General features: G+C 50.5%; 1 protein-coding gene across 1 annotated transcript in view; it reads left to right on the forward strand.

Annotated features, from left to right (window-relative positions):
* CACNA1G (calcium voltage-gated channel subunit alpha1 G) overlaps positions 1–16,452 on the forward strand; it is a 109,592-nt gene that overhangs the window by 25,712 nt on the left and 67,428 nt on the right. Inside the window, exons 10-11 of the mRNA XM_064522657.1 lie at positions 14,838–14,989; positions 15,588–15,773. Coding sequence (XP_064378727.1) covers positions 14,838–14,989; positions 15,588–15,773 — 338 coding nt within the window. The remainder of the gene's footprint in view (positions 1–14,837; positions 14,990–15,587; positions 15,774–16,452) is intronic.

Below are 16,452 nucleotides of genomic sequence, written 5' to 3' on the forward strand. Positions count from 1 at the left end.
GGGGGATTCCAGACACTGTGGGTGGCTGCTTTCTTTGACAGCATTTTGAAACTACTACTGCTCTGGATCCCTTTCTTCCAGGCATTTGGAGTGAATAACAGAGCTTGTTTTTATTAGTTCATCCACTTAAAGTGGTGGCAGAGAGCAGAGAGGTGTTTTTCTGTAAACTTGAGAGGCTTATAGTCTGCAGTTTCCTAATCTGACAGTTATGAGAGCAGGAATTAGAGGGGAGAAATGCTGGACCAGGCCTTTCTGCAGAGATTATAAACACTGAAACATGTGATTTTTCTTTTATGAGAGCCCTTCCTGAGAGTGCAAGTGCTCGGCCTTGCCAAATTTGTCTTCGTTGACTGATTGTTTGCGAAGAAGTAAGGGGGCTTGTGGAGTACTTGACTCCATGCATTTCTGTATTGAGCTTTCTGCTTATTTAATGAATATTTATCTCTTGGGCTTTTCACACCAGGTTGCCCTGGACACACCGAGCTTTATTAGGATAAATACCTTCAGGACGTATTTTATGGTGGTGTGTCAAAAGCTTTGCATTGCTTACCGGCATCTTGCCGGAGGGCAGAGGACATACCAGCAGCTGGCATGGGTGAGGGTTACTGTGGGAGGAGGAGGAAGGCTTGTGCCCACCTATGGTTCCTTGGTGGTGGGAGGGATTCACCTGCTCCGAGACCTCCAGAGCATCCTGGACTTCAAAACATGAGCTAGGCAGCCAAGCTCCCCTTCATAACCCAATGGAAGTGTGCTCCTCTGAAGGCTTTGCATCTTACCCTGGGACAGATGTCCTGGGGAGACCCGCTTTCCTCCATGGAGGATGCCTAGAAGACTAAAAAGTCTTCACAGTCAGTTGCTTAACAGACTTGTTAACCAGAGAAGGCCAGGTCTGGGATATTTAGGAAGAGAGTGGTGGTTTGAAGGCATATTGAAATGAGTGGAAATTAGAAGTGCATTGAAACCATCACCCATCCACCTCTGGCTGTTCATTTACATTCACCCACAAGTATTCCTGGCCACGCTGAGCACTCATCGCTTTGGGTGCTGAATGGACATTGCAAAAGGCAGCTTATCTGCTTACCTCAGGACCTGTCATCCCAGTCCTCTCTGCAGAGCACGCAGATATTTTGCCATCAGATGGCTTGGAGCTCGGGACCTGGGGTTTCTCTCAGCTCCTACTGACACGACCTACCAAAGCATTTGCTGACTTTCTCACTCGGCATCGGGTTGCTCCCATGTGGTTCATGCCTTTGCACGAGGGGTAGGTATGCCTGAATGTGTCTAACTCCGCATTTTCTCCTTTTAGAAGGCTGTGATCCTTGCTTTTCTCATGGGGGCTGGATTTAGTAGGAGGGAATCAGAGCAGCTTTAGGTGCATATAACACTCACCGTGTCGCTGCTGCTGGGCAGCAGTGTGAAATTTTCCATCAGGGAAATGACAACCAGATTGCTGAAGATTATTAATGTGACTGCTAAATAGCTTGTTTTTCTACAGAGATGAAGCAAAATGCAGGTAGAAACTATTAGCTTTGGAGAGAGAAATATAAAGGTGATTTAAAGGTATACTCTGAGGGGGTTTAAATACACTGTTGAACCAATTGACTGACTCGCCTTAGGGAGGCTGAGGCGCTGCAGTGATACGGGTTTGGATGGCTGGGGCTTTGCAAAAGCATGTTCTGCCACAGAGCAGGAGTAAAATGGGCTGCTAAACCAGAGGGTTTTTCTGCTGCTTTTCCCCCCAGCCCTGGCGGTAGGCCAGACTATGTTCCATAACGTGCTGCTTTTTTTAAAGTCCTTCCTTGGAGTGAAACGCAGAGGCTTAGTGCAAGGCGTGATGTTGGACTTCTCCACAGGGGCAGGAATTCAGCAAGGGCTTCCTTAAGGAAGGGCTTGGGGTTTTGTTTTTGTTTTTAAAATCTGGTTTGCATTGAGCTGCCTGGCTGTTCCGATTTTCCTTGTCTGAACTCACATTGTATGAACTATACCCTACATATTCATTTGTTTAAATAGTGCTTGAATTTCAGCCGCCGTCTCTGCAGTGTTTCACCACTGTTAACATACCAAGAGAGAGGCATGATCTAGCCTCAGAGGTCCTGCACTGGCCTCTCCGCAGCTGCATGGCTGGAGCTTGTGGATCTAGACTTGGATCTAGATTGGTCCAAAACCCCGGTGTCTTTAAAGCCGGGAGGAGGAAACTGCTTCAGACCTGTAAAAAACCTTTTTGTTAATTTTTTTAAAAGCAATTTGGACAGATTACAAGGGTGAATGCCTCTCTGGGACAGCACCCAAGGAGAGAAGCACATAATCCATGGGAGGCAATTCTTCAAGGAAGTGAGGAAAGGGAATATCTGACATCAGCCTGACAGGAAAATCACAAGTGGGGTATCACTAGCTATAGAAATACAATGTATGAATCCACAAAGCAGCAGTGTCATGAACGTGAGCGGATGCGCAAACTCCCTCTGCGGAAGGCAGGAGTAACCTTTTCGAGAACAGCCTGAACTCACGTTAGTATCTAAAGCTTAATTCGTAGCGCATGAGGCTGCAGGGGCCCAGAGCGCATAGCTGTACACATGATGTAAAGTTGTCCCTGGTAACATTACGATCTAATAACCACTGCAGCATGAAAATATCAACCATCTGTGCCAAAGCATCTAAGGAAAGCTATCTGGCAAAACGGATTAAAGTGCCTCTTTATGTAAACAGGAGAGCCCGGAGAGCATGCAAGCTTCCCTAATCAGAGTTAGAGGGTGTCAGATTTTCAGGTGTCCAGGGTGACTGAGAGGGGAGGTTAAGGATCGGTAACTGCAGCGATATTACAAAACTTGCCGGCTTGGAGGAGCCCAGGCCAGAGGTGCATCATTTATACCAGGGACCCAAATGGTATTTATATACTTCTGCCATGAAGTTGGTGTGCAGGGAAGAAGGCAGGTGAAAATTATTACCTGCCTGTAACCCCACAACCTCCAGATTTGGTTTGAGTCTTCAGCCAAAATTCAGTTAGAAGAACTTGCAAAGTGCGTGTAGCCAGGAGGAGAGGGGAGATGGGCTCAGCCGCCGCGGGGGCTGGTCGTGCTGGGACACGCTCAGCCCTGCAGCACAGGGCACAGCCCCAACCCCCCCTGCAAGGGGACAGCCCGGACGGGACCCTGGCCTGGATGGCTTTAAACACCAGTGCATGCAGATGCAGCCAGCGTGGAGCATGGCTCGCGCAGAGGCTGCATGTGCTGCGCTGCCTGGGCTTAGCCCCTAGCTGCGACCGAGTTACCGCTGCGCCAGATAATGAGGCCAAGGCCAGGGAGCAGATCGCAGTCTCCGAGTGACTGGGTAGGTTTGGCTGTCTTGACACTCGCGGATTGATTTCTCCATCTGGCAGAAAAATTGGATTGCTCCATGGTAAGTGGCGTAGCGGAGCAGGGCAGCGTACTGAACGGGTAGGGTTGTGCAGGCTAGCGCGACGGTGCTCGAGGATGCTCTGAAGGAGCTGCTGGCTTAAAATGAGTCTGCGTTAGCATCCACAGCCTGGGCAGGTTGGAGGGGACGGAGCAGCAGGTCTGCGGTCCAGCTGGGAGTGCTGCCTCGAGAAACTGAGGATGCGCTTGGGATCTGAACCACTTTAGCTGCAGCCCTTTGAAGTCAAGATCATTGTAGCCTTTACCAGTTTTGAGCAAAGTCGAATGCTTTGCTGCTGGGCACGTGCGCGGTCAAAGGCAGCTGCGGATTTGTCGGGCGTATCGATGCTGGTCCTTTAAAGTTCATGTATGCCAAAATGAGATCTTTCCAACAGGTCTTTCACCTCCCAAAGGGAAGGCAGCCAGATCTCGGCTGCCTCGCAGCTCTCGCGGGGCACGTGCTGCCCGGCCCGTGGCCGCAGCCTGCCCAGGGTCTTCCTTGCGCCGTGGTCTCCCTTGGTGCTACCCGCTGCGTTGGCCATCAGCGAGTCCTCTCTGACCGTGGCAGCACTGTGGTGGATCCATCGGGGAAACCTGAACAGCGTTTTGTCTTGTGTGCGTGGATCCGTGTCAGGCTGCTGGGTTGTGAAGGACACGAATCCGTTTTATAAGTATTTTTGATATCTCTTGCACCTCTCTCTGGCTGCTCTCCCGTGAGCGCAGGGCGATCGAACCCAGGCACCACTGCCCTCCTGGGAGGGCAATGCCCGCTCCTGCAGCCGAGCTCCACGTTTATCCCGTGCTGGTGTGAGCCAGCGCTGCATCCCGCTGCGGCCCGGGCCCTGCTGCTTTACACCATCCCTGCGCCTGATCAGAGAGCCCTACTGATAGGAGAGCCCTACTTCTCTCTGTGGCGAAATATCCAATGCGATGATTCCCCATGTGAATCTAATTTATTAGGTCTTGATTCAGGAAAGCACTTAAATATGTGCATGAATCCCCATGAATCAGCAAGATGACCTTTCTGGGGACGACCTCCACCAGCTCCAGGGCTCTTCCCGTGAGCCTGGGGGGACGCACACCCGGGAGGTCCCGCATCCGTGCACCGCCTTTGCTTCCTAGAGGTATCTCCGCTTCCACTTTGGTGCATATGCCGTTCCTCTATTTAACTCCAGTGCACAGCTCCTCTGCCCGGTGCCAGCTCATCTTAGCCAAGTGATCAGTGCTTTGGCAGCACTGCCAGGCGTTCCCTCCCTCGGAGGCTGTTGTCTTTGCCCAACGTACTGCTTGTTTCTAGCTGCAACTTAATTTCTCAGCGCTGCAGCTGCACAGGGCACTCAGGCTGTAGGAAAAGAAGGTGCCCTATAGATCTGCACAGGCTATAGTCAATTAGCTCCTGCGTAACCAGAAATTACTCTTAACGGTTTGTTGTTAGAGACTAAGGGACTCAAATCGATGGTAACAGAAGCTATCAGAGCTGTTAATCACTAGGATCACTGACTTCAAAACCTGTTCACTGTCTGTTATTGGGGGTAATTCTGTTTATTGACCCCAGAGGTTATTCAGCCTTAGTATTTTGAAGGATCTATGAGGTCTTGTTGGAGCTTGTGTGTTTTTATTGACTAGATCGCAATGCTCTTCTAGAGCAGCATGCAAAAATACAGTGGTGCCAGGGCCCTCCTGTGTATTAAAAAAATAGGCCCTACCCATAAAGTAGACTTTATCCTGGATCCGGAGGTTGAATCCTTTGAAAATCAAGGGAGATTTCACGCAATAGGAAAAGGTATGGGGTTTCTGTCAGATAGGTTCATCCCTAAAGCATCCGGAGAATTGAATTCTGCGGATTTCTTGACATCTGTCTTCTACTAAAGTTTTCTTCAGTTCCAGGGATGGGAAGCTGTTCGTGTCAATCCTTTCCTGTTAATTTTGTTCAGAGCCTGGAAATACTCAGGCTGCCTTAGATCATATCGTCACAGCGGATGTTTCAACTGCCATCAGCACCCTCACGTTATCTCTGCTCAGACAGCCCTGAGAAGAGAATCAAGCTCGGTGAAATGGGAAAATGATGTGCACTCTCCAAACTCGCTTCATCCCGGCGAGGATGAAAAATCACTGTGATCTGCAGATAGGCGCTTCTCCGTGTTACGTCTGATTATTGCAGGTGTTCCCCCCGGGTGCAAGCTGGCAAACAGCGAAAGCTTGTGTAGCTTCCCCAATTTACAGCAGCAAACACTTCTGTCTGCAAGCGTTTTGTGTGTGATTTACCAGTGATCAATCTTCTCCACCTTTTCCAGCTCTTCTTGGTCCCAGCATCGAGGCTGCCCTGGTGTTGCTCCACCTTGACACAGCCCCCTTCTCACCCCGCTCGGCCCCAAAGCGAGCAGGATGTCACCCAGCCGCCGGGTGCTCCCGCTGTCAGGTCGCTTCGGTGTCCGCGGGATTGCTCGCTCCGTGTTATATTTGTTCTTTTGCTGATGTTGGGAAACGAGCAGCTTTTCCCCCGTGGGAGTCAGTCAGCATTAGAGATAGTGTTACCAGGATAAGAAACCCAGTTTCAGCAGAACTGTGCAGGAGCGGCACAGAGACAGCCTTATTCTTTCTTCTTTTTTTCTCCTCCCTCCCCTTGGTACCTTCTCAAGTACTAATGGGGAGATAAGTTTGAAACTTGGTTTAGATTAACTTGAAATAGAGGGCTTTAAATCTCAAGTACTTACAAGGTGTGACCAAGTGGAAATGCAGCTTTTGTTCGGCTTAAGCTCCATCAAAACCTGGGCAGATGGATGAGCCAGTTCATGTTTTTCTTGCATTTTCTGGGATAATATTCATCCTGAAATCTCAAGCTGAGAGAGATAAGGAGTTCAGGCAAGAATATCTGCTGTGCCTCCTGAGAGCAGTAAAGAAAGCATAGCCCGAGGGCTTGGAGGAGCGCATGGTTTATTGGTGATATCTATGGCTCCTGGGCAAGGATAATTCATGGCAGATCCCTTCAGGGCTGGCTGGCTGCTGCGGATCCCCGGAGTGCTCCTGGCTGCATTTTTCCCTGGATTTGCATCCCATCTTGGGCCTTTCTGGTGGAAGGGAGGCAGGGGGAGCCGGAGCGTGAGCACCCCGCGATGCCGCAGCACGGGGAAGCTCGGCCGTCGGCCACGGTCGCGTGGCAAGTGTGCGGTGGAGGAGGATGTTGTGCATGCTGCCCTGCAGCCAGAGCGGCACCACGTCCGTGGGATCAGGCCCCTTCCTCACGAAGGGGTGAGATCAGAAAGCAACGTATATTAATTATAATGGGGAGGAATAAGGGGAAGTTGGAAGAGATTAGAGGACATGGCGGAAGGGAAGTTCCTTTTGAGCAGATAGCTCCAATTTCTCTGAAATGAAAGCTGCTTTCCACTCTTTCTTACAGTACTGCTTGCTGTGGCATAAAATATTCAGTCTCTATTCAGTCTATAACAAAATCTTCCTTTCCCGTGCCATGCTGGGATGAAACCGGACTTGTTCAGTTGTCTGTCAAAGTCATTTTCTTTATATAAATGGCTATAAATCCTGAACTTCACAGCGGTGCTTTTTCTCCAGCCTGCAGAGCAATGAGCACGCTGCCCTTTCTGTCTATACCCACACTGGGATGGGAAGGTGGAGCCAGCAGGAATGTGGGATTAATGAGAGATGCAGTGCAGACTCTTCTGGAAAGTGCGTGCTTGAGGTCTACGCGGCAATATCCTTCACCCCGGTGTCGGGGTGGGTGAAGAGCGCAGGGACTGAGGCAATTCAGAAAGAGAAGAGCAAGAGCCGCTGCGATCCTGCGACTTTCTGAATTGTTTTCCAGAGGGAGAACTTTTTCCTTTAAACCAATTTGGCAGAGGATCAGTAGAGAAAGTGTATCAGTGTATCAGGCTCTGATTAAGCGGAGCTCAGGTTAGAGCTGCCGGACCCAAGACAATAGCTAAAGCTCAATTCCTTTTAAGGAGCCTCAAAGACAATGAATGTCATTGCAGAAAATATGTGTGGATTGAGTTTCTATTTATAAAAGAGCAAGCGGCTCTGTAGCTAAGAGGAGTTATATTTACTGAAGGGGATTGAAGTGGTTTTTTGGATGGCCATAGCTCAACAGCGCTGCCGAAGTCTGCCTCACCTCGTCTGGGGCCAGCAGGAGCTCGGCAGAGCAGAGCCTGCAAGCTGCAGCCAACCTCCCGAAGCTGCTCGGGAGCTCGATGGACACCCAGGCCCGGGGAAATAACAAACCATGTGGCTGCAAGGAGGAAGAGACATTTAGACTTGTTGGCCAACTGGAGGACAAAGCAATGAAATTGAAAACAAAGCATGGCAGGTCAAGGTGATTTCTGGTGCAAAAAGCCCCATTGGTACTTGAAGCGTAGAGGGCCATGGTTTGCCTGTGGTAGATAGGGCCGGCTCCTGGACCCAGCACGTCAGCAGAGTAATAGGAGGGTGCAGGTGATGATTCCCTGCCCTTGAAAGCTGGTGAGCAAGCTCTGAGGCTACAACTAGCTTTAATGAGATGTTTGCTTAGTCTAAATGTGCAGCAGGAGGACTGCTTAGCCTTAACCCAGTGCCAGCTGTGTCTCCTCATCTCCTTCTCGCAGACCAATTGAGTTGGAAAAACTGTTGATTAAACACCCAGAGCAGACCAAGAGACATGTCAGTTTGAGGAGCAGGGCAAATCTCGTGTTGGTGGGTCCTGTTTGATTTTTCTTATGTGTGTATATTAAAAGAAAAAAAAATCTAGAAGTGATGAGTCAGTAAAATGTTGTTGGTGTTTCCTGGGAAATAGCTGAGGTTGTTATTTTCCTCCTGTGGTATTTTTCCTTAGTTGCCATGGTAATGATTTCAGGAGGTTTTCTTCTGCAGTCGTCTGAAGGGGCGAGAAGTTTTCATGGTCTTCTGCATGTGCTCTCAGAAGCAGAGCCCTTGGGATCAGAAGGGATCTGCCTTCTGGCTGGTTGCCCCCTCCGGACTTTTGCACTGTGGCAAGACAGAAGTCTTGATGTTATATTTTATTGTTAGCAAGATAGAGAGGAGATCTCTTGGGAGCTTCTGTGCTTTCGTTCAGCTGTCCTGGGGCGAGCGGCAAGGCAGGACCAGAATTCACGTGGCTTGAAACTCACTGTCGTGGGCAAGAGGAGGGAAGGGATCCTCGCTGGACATGCCTGCGTGCATGGGGCTGGACGCAGGTCTGATGAAGATGAAGTGTCTGTGCTGTAGCACAGTCATTTTCCTTTCACGGGTCATGGCTGGAATGAGGTAGGCATGGAGGCCAGCTAGGTCCCACCTCATCATCTGCCCCCCAAACTCCCTTGATTTTAGCCAGCGTGCTTTCACACCAGCAAACAAATGTACTTGGATGTTTAGTATCTCCTCAGAGAAAAGAAAACTTGGAGAGGAACTTTGCCACCTCCAGCCATGACAGACTAGGGAGAACAGCTGATCTTGGGCTGACGGGGCGAAGGCACCGGAGCTGTTCTTTTTGTCCCAGGAAGCCTCACGAGTTTGTCACCTTCATCAGTGCTTCCAGGTGGAGGCCATGGCTGGCCCACCCCGGGGCTCAACAGGGAGCGAAGGAGCTCCCCGAGATGTGTGCCAGGGTGCTGGGCTGCATTTCATCATCCAGCAGGGCTGTGAACTACCTCAACTTGTGCTTTTAAGGATTTCAGCCTTGGTCCTCCTTGCTTTGAGTGACATTTCCCTGCTAATTACCTTCAGCCTTGCTTGCTCAGAAGCTGCTTTGGAGCCCTGTGCACACAGACCTGGCAGAAGGGAGTACCACGCTCTACTGCCTCATACCCAGGTGGAAATGCAGCGCACAGCTTCTGCCAGCTGCAGCCTTGCTCAAGAACTTCTCCTAAGTTTTAAATAAATAAATAAAACGCCCTGCAGCCTATTTCTGAATGCTGAAGAAGGGCAAGGTGCTGGTCTAGCTCTAAGGAACTGCTTGAGGCAGCATTTTAGTAATCGGAGATGTTCTTCCCTTGTCTTCTCTTTGCTGAGGGGTGCCCCTGGACCATACTGGTGACAAGAGCCTGGGCTCCCAGTGGGCCTGCCTGGGGTGACCCGGGTGGGACTGGTCACCTCCTGGACCCCCAATGTCACTAGAGCTCTTTGCAGCAGGGAAGAGAGAGAGAAATGAGCTTAGCCATCACCCTGCGGTCGAGCAAGGGACACCCTGCTGCCGCAGCGCACGGGTGATGTGAGGCTTGGCTCTGCCCAAAACAAAACGAGAGAAGAAAGGAAAGAATCAGATGCAGTTTTGACACACGTGCAGAATAGCAATGCAGCTGGCTCTGAGCAGTGCTGGTGAGTTGTTAAAGGCTCCCGAATCCTGGAGCACAGGAGGGCCCCACTCGAGGGGGAGAGCCGCTGCCGCGTGTGAGAGCACGTGGCAAGAAAGGGCCGAGAGAGGCTTCCTGGGCGCTCTTGACCGGCCCTTGCAGAGAAACGCTTGCTTTCTTGTGGTGCAGACCTCCAGGTCACCCCTCACTGCGTCTGAGCTCTCGCAGTTTGGGACCCCCCTCGCCCCCATCCGTGCCGGGCAGCCCCGTCCGAGACCCCCAGGCCGGGTGCAGGAGGCAGCGGCACTTCGAGCCCCGCCGTGCCGGGCTGCCGCCGGGGAGGCCGCCGGGTCCGCTCGCCGTGCGGCGCTTGTGAGCGATGCCGCGCTGTCTTTTCGGATTTTGTGTGCTGCCAGCGCTTGTCAACGTACTGTTTGGTACGTCAGCAAATGGACGCTACCCAAACGCAGCGCTAACAGGGAATGATTTATCCAGGACGCTATGTCTGCATGGCCGGTGTGGCCAGATATCCTGGAAACAAAATTCCGTGTTTACCAAAGACTCGCTGGAAGAGCTGGTATTTTGTGCCGCAGCTGAATCGCGCTTGTATCTCGCTTGTTCTGGGTGTTACTCATTTAATCATAGCAAGCTTTCCTTTTAATTAGTCACTGCTGCTGCTGATGAGAGAATTAGCAGAAGCTGCTGTTAATGGGGAATCGTAATCTATGGCAGATGCCCTCAAATCAACCCGGGGGGCAGGGAGCATGGTGCTGCAAGTAATCCCCACCTTTTGCACCTTGCTCCTGCCTGCGGACCTGCATAAAGACCGTCCTCGCTGGCGCTCGCGGGTCTCAGCAGGGCTCCCTTCCCAGGCACGTAGGCAAAGCTGAGGATGGTTCATTTTTCCAGCTATGTCGCTTGGCTCAAAGAAGGGTGATACCTGCCCCGAGGTGGTGAGGGTGATACCTGCACTCAGTGGGGACGGCGCTTGCTCTGGTGCCGCTTCCCCCGCGCTTGGCGGCGGAGCCTCGGAGCTGGGGCCGGGCCGGGAATCTCTGACTCTCCCAGGTACGTGCTGTCGAGAGTCGGTCGATGGTGTTTTGATTAGGCGGTTGTTGTCAGAAAAGGGCAATTTATCAAAATTGAAGCCATTCCTAGGAGGGAAACGGTTTCAGTGAACTCTGTGTTTAGAAAAGAAAAAAAACCCACTATTGAAATACACTGTCTGAAATATTTCAAGCATCCATTTGAACTTTTTGGGAACGGAAAGTTCCATGTTCTTCAAGCTGACTTTTATTTATATTTTTAAATTTTGGTTGATTTATAGAAAAGAACAAATGGATAAGGGAATACGGGCTGGAGTGGAGAGGAGGCTCTCAAGATTTCGGAGACAAAGCGCTTCAGTTAACCACATCTGAAACTTTTCATTTGTGTTGGGGATGGGATGACAATTTTAATTCCTATGGGATGGAAAACCTGCTTTCCTGCTGTATTTTAATGATATGTAAGGAAAGATGTCTCAGACACGTTTGTGATCTCTCTAAAGCAGAAATATCTTAAATAGTATTATATATACATGTATAGATCTTCTTGGAAATCTCGTAGCTGAGATTATCAGAGCTGCCTCTGGGTATTTGGGCCCCCGTTTCCCAGCTGGCGATGCCTCTCCCCTTAGGCAGGCTGCGGTCCCAGCCCACCTCGATCCGTAGGGATGATTTCCGAGCGGGCGAACGCGGCGGTCCCGGCGGGAGGCTCAGCCGAGAGCCCTGCCGCCCGAGCGTGGGTGCTCGCCAGGGCCCGGGAGCCGTCCCCGGGGAGGCCGCGGCTCGGAAGGGAGCACGGCACGGCCGGCCGCAGGGACCCTCCGCCTGCTTCGTGCCGCCCTGTCGCGGTCGCTGGGAGCCGCGTTGCTCCCAGAGCAAAATACATCCTCGGTCCCAGCCGGGTCTGGCCGCAGCGTGCTCCGACCCGGCGTGACATGGGGCGGCTCATCTCTCCTTCCCCCGCCGAAGCCGCCTGGGCCGCGGGGTGCCACTTTCGTTCTTCGCGGTGGAGGCAGCAGGTTATTCTTTCTAATATCGCCGCTTCTGATGGCTGCCAGGCCCCCGCGAGAGCTGCCGCCTTGCCAGCTCCTCTCGCTGGCGCTTCTGCAGCCTCGAGCCCGCGCCAGAGCCCTGACGCCGATTACAGCCGGTGCTGCCGCGGGACCTCGCTTCTCCGAGGTGATGTACAGCGGCGTCCGTCGGGTGAAGCCCTTCGGAGCTGGGGGTGGTCGCTAACGGCACGCTCCGGCCCCGGCTGGCACGAAGCGACGAGCCGAGCTGATTCCCACCGACAGGTTCCCCAAACTTGCCGCCTCTTCCCAAGGTCAGAGCTAAAGAAAGGCCCATGTCCTGGGTGCAGTGGGGTTAGGTGCTGCTGAAGAGGTGCCCTTAACGGCTTGCTCCGTGCGTTTCTTTAGCATGGGCTGGGAGCGCTCCGTGCTTTCCCTGTGTGCAAAGGGGTTGCTGGTGATGAAGGGTCTGGCTGGGACCCCCCCCGCCCCCCCAAGAGGCATTCCCAGCCCATCGCTGGCTTCCAGCCGGGAGCACATCGGAGCATCGCGGGTGCAAGTCCTGCTCCGTGCTTGGCTCCCCTGACCCAGGGCCCTTCTGTGCCATGACAACCGTTTCCATCTGGATTTACAAGGCCCAATAAAAGCTTCAAGCAGAAGGTGCTTGGTAAGAGCAAAGTTCCATTAATTCAGTTTATTAACGCAAAATCACCGCTTTGGCTGGCAAGGCTGTGGCTTGTCCCGCTGTCCTCCCCCAAGGACTCAGCCTCTGCGCCCTGTTTATTGGTGGTGGTGGATGAGGAGGAAAGCTTCCAGGAACATGTTTCTTTTCCTGACAATATTGCTGTCATAACGATAACAACAGCACAGTCAACCGTGGTGCTCTTGCAGTTATGAATGAGTTGGCATTTTTGGTGACTAATGTAGACTTTTAGCTATTTAAAATGGTCCTGGGGCGCAACTTGACTTGTTCACGGCCTATTTGTTGCTTTGTCTCTGAGTGCTCCTGTGCGTATATAATTTTAAGCCAGGGCTGTGCTTAATGTTCTGAGCTAAAGCATTTGTATTTTAACTCTAGATCATCAGGGAAGCAATGTGGATTGTGTGTCAAGTGTGTATTTGTCAGTCTCTAGCCAAGGGATCTGCTCCTTGGTGGGAACGATGGGTGTAAACCCCCATGTGCTGGGGTGTGAATCGATAAAACCCTTTATTTTCTTCCTCTCTGGTTTCTCTATCTCTTCTCCTTTCCCTTTGTTTGTAAAACTCACTGTTTTTTGCACGGCAGCCTCTTTCATAGTTTTAGCTCCCTTATTTTGCCATAAAGGGAAAAAACACTGCAGATGTTTGAGACGTAGGAAGCATTTGAACCATTTTCTGTCTGTAACTTTCTTTTTGATGCTACTATTTTCCCCTTCGCTAGCTTAGGACTGCTGCTTTGTCGCACCAAACACCCACCAATGTCAGTGCCAGTCCCTGGGGATCGCTCTACAGTGTCAAGATAACGTCGTAAGAGTTTGGGTCCCCGTCTGTGGAGTAACCCTTGCACCGGGCTGCAGGGACTTGAGCTAACAGGGCCTGGAAGGCTGTTCCCAGAGGCTTTGGTGCTAGGAAACAAAGAGAGAAATCCACATGGGCATTTAATTTTTCTTGTTTATTGGCCCAGCATATATTTGCGAAGTCTTTGGTTACTGTGGTTTCTTGGTGCTCTGAAAGGCAATCGATGAGGCACTGAGCGAGGTGACGATGATATCCTTGCATCGCCCTTCTCCCTGTGTAGTGGGTCGGGACTGGGACACCTCATGTCCAACTCTGCAGCTTGTGCTGCAGTGGGACCAGGTTGTCGTGTTGGGTCCTGATGGGTTTTAGGAAGTTCTTGTTCCTGCTGTTGGCCAGCCATAAAGTCATTTTAGTACCATTAGTTGGTGGGAGCAGTCAGGAGCTATCCCGTGAGCATCCTGTGTTGGCCTGGGTTTGTTGCTTCGCTGCTGCATGTGCACTTGTAAAGCTGGCCGTGAACCGCCTTAGTGTCTAGGCATCTAAAGATGCAGGTGGTTACCTGTGGGAATTTAGAATAGTATGTACACGAATTAAGTGCTGAACTACCACTTAGAAGAAGAATCAAGTAGCTGATGTGTTTCAGGTGTTTTGCAGTGGGCTGGAATATTTTGCATCTTGGGCGCCTCAATATTGTCAGTTTGATCCCACGGCCATCTCTCAGCAGGATGTCGCTCTAGATTTTAATGCAGCTTTTAGGAAGACACATGAAGTCGCATATACATTAGGGGGTTTAAATTGGGAGAGTGACTCTGGTATTTTACAAATTCTGTTCCTATCTTTGCCACTGACTGAGAGTATGATCCTAAATAGGCCACACCACCATTTTTTGTCTTTCGCCATATGTTTTCCAATAATGCACGCCCACCCACCGTGCAAAGCGCAGCGCTTGATGTCTGTAGGCATTGTTGGGAATCCTCTGTGAAATATGGTAGAATAACATGAAAGGTATTAATTTAGGTCTAAGATTACTGGAAGTCTGTTTGTGCTTTTTTCATACCTCTATTTTTAGTTTGTCAGTCTGAAATACTAGGACTGGGCCCTTTCCTCAGTAGCAATGTTCAGGGCTTCCTGATTATCAGGTTTTCTGAGACATTTCAGGTAAAGCACCTAAAATCACCAACTGCTTTTGAAAATCTTATTAAGTCTTTTGATAAGATACTAAATAAAAACGCGTGCTTGAAATTACCAGAGAAAACATTTCAACTTTCCCTTGGGTATAAGGAGCATTGGTACAGAGGCTGTGAAAACATTAAGACTCTGCACGTGACACTTCTACATAAACCTGCTGTGGGGGTGCTAAAGCTGTGATTAACATGAAGTCCATGTCCGAATTTCCCCCTTCAATTTATAATGGGTGTATAAACCTTAAATAGTACTTTTCTTCTCTTCTCTCTCCTGGGGTTTAAGTTTGCTATTGTCACTTTCCTCTTACACCATTTGCATCCACATCTCTGTGCTTAAAATGTTTGGTCTTGTTCTATTTCTGAGTGTATGTTTGCACATGCCTAATAGAGCTATTTTGCTTACCTTGTTCCTTTCCTCTCGTTCTTTCCCCAGCCGGAGGAGCTTACCAATGCCCTGGAGATCAGCAACATAGTCTTCACAAGTCTCTTTGCCCTGGAGATGCTGTTGAAAGTCCTCGTTTATGGTCCTTTTGGCTACATTAAGAATCCGTACAACATCTTTGATGGGATCATTGTGGTGATTAGGTACAGACGCAGAGCTTTCTTTACATGTGTTTCCCCTTATCTGACTGTTTAATTAAAATGCAAGATAATGAAGAATGGGCATAAATACCTTCCTATGACACTTTATACTTATTTGCTGTAAACTAGTCCATGTAGACACACACACACGAGCACTAAAATATATCCTTGGGGTTGTTTTGTGGTTGTTTGAGAGGAGCCCAAGCAGAAAGCTACCAGTCCAAGTGAATTGGGAAAGTCTAGGGTCTGAAATGCAGGGAAAAGAAGTCTAGGGAAAGCCTGGGAAAGTCTAGGATCCAACATGATCAGTGTCCAATTAAGTAGCTGTCTGGCTGCTTGGCATGTGCAAAGACTGTAACTGCACCTGCAGCTGCAGTCGCTGATCTGCAGCGTGTTTTTGACGCTCTAGTGGGACTCTGCTCTTGGCAGATGTGGAGCTTGTTCAGCTTCCAGGAGGCATTGGCAGTGCGTCTCTGCCCGGGACGCTTCCTGCTTTCCAGCCTCTCCTCTCTGAATTTCACCCTCTCTTTGGCTTCCGCTCTCCCGCGGCTTTGCGTTAGGCGCTGCCTTTTCATTCTGCAATGCCCTTTTTTCCCCTCAGCGTCTGGGAGATAGTGGGCCAGCAAGGTGGGGGGCTCTCAGTCCTGCGGACGTTTCGGCTCATGCGGGTTTTGAAGCTGGTCCGCTTCATGCCAGCCCTCCAGCGCCAGCTCGTCGTCCTCATGAAGACCATGGACAACGTGGCCACGTTCTGCATGTTGCTGATGCTCTTCATCTTCATCTTCAGGTGAGCGCTTGGGGAGTGCTTCTGATCTCCAGTCCTGAAGAAGGACTGAGCAGCAGGCAAGAGGGACTCATCTGAGCTGAACGGTCCCAGAGACGGCCTTGCTGGCCAGCACTGGTGATGGGCTTGCTGCCCTGACCAAGTTCTCTTAACTCTGGCCAAATGGGACATTGATCTTTGCAAGATCATTTGCAAGGAGCATCTTTCAGCTGGATGATTCCCTGATATCGCCCCAAGACAGCCGCCCTGATACTTGTGGACTAGCAGAAAGCCTTGTGCTAAAAATACTGCCAGGGAGAGGGCAATGTTCCTAAAATGAAGTTGGCTTCTCTGTCTCCTGTTCTGCACTGGTGATTCTGCTCTTACATGGCCTCTTCTTTTGATAAGTGAGGTTCTGCAGTGGAAGTATTAGAAATAGACTTGGACTAGCCCCAAATAGTTGGATTTCGGTCTAGATTTTGAAGACAGCCTGTCTTTCTATAATAGCCAACTCTGTTGCTGTTCCAGCAATTGAGATGCTGAGCAGGCTGAAGAAAGCCGGTCTCTTCAGTGGAATAATGTTCCTTTCCCCAGTGCGACTTTTCACTCCAAAACACCATTTGCTGCTGTGATGCTGAGTAGAGCTGTGAATAATTTGATTATTCAGGTTACTGGCCAAAAGCTGGGGAAAACAAATTATTCT

Source organism: Dromaius novaehollandiae, chromosome 18 (assembly GCF_036370855.1).
Source record: "Dromaius novaehollandiae isolate bDroNov1 chromosome 18, bDroNov1.hap1, whole genome shotgun sequence".
NCBI lineage: Eukaryota > Metazoa > Chordata > Aves > Casuariiformes > Dromaiidae > Dromaius > Dromaius novaehollandiae.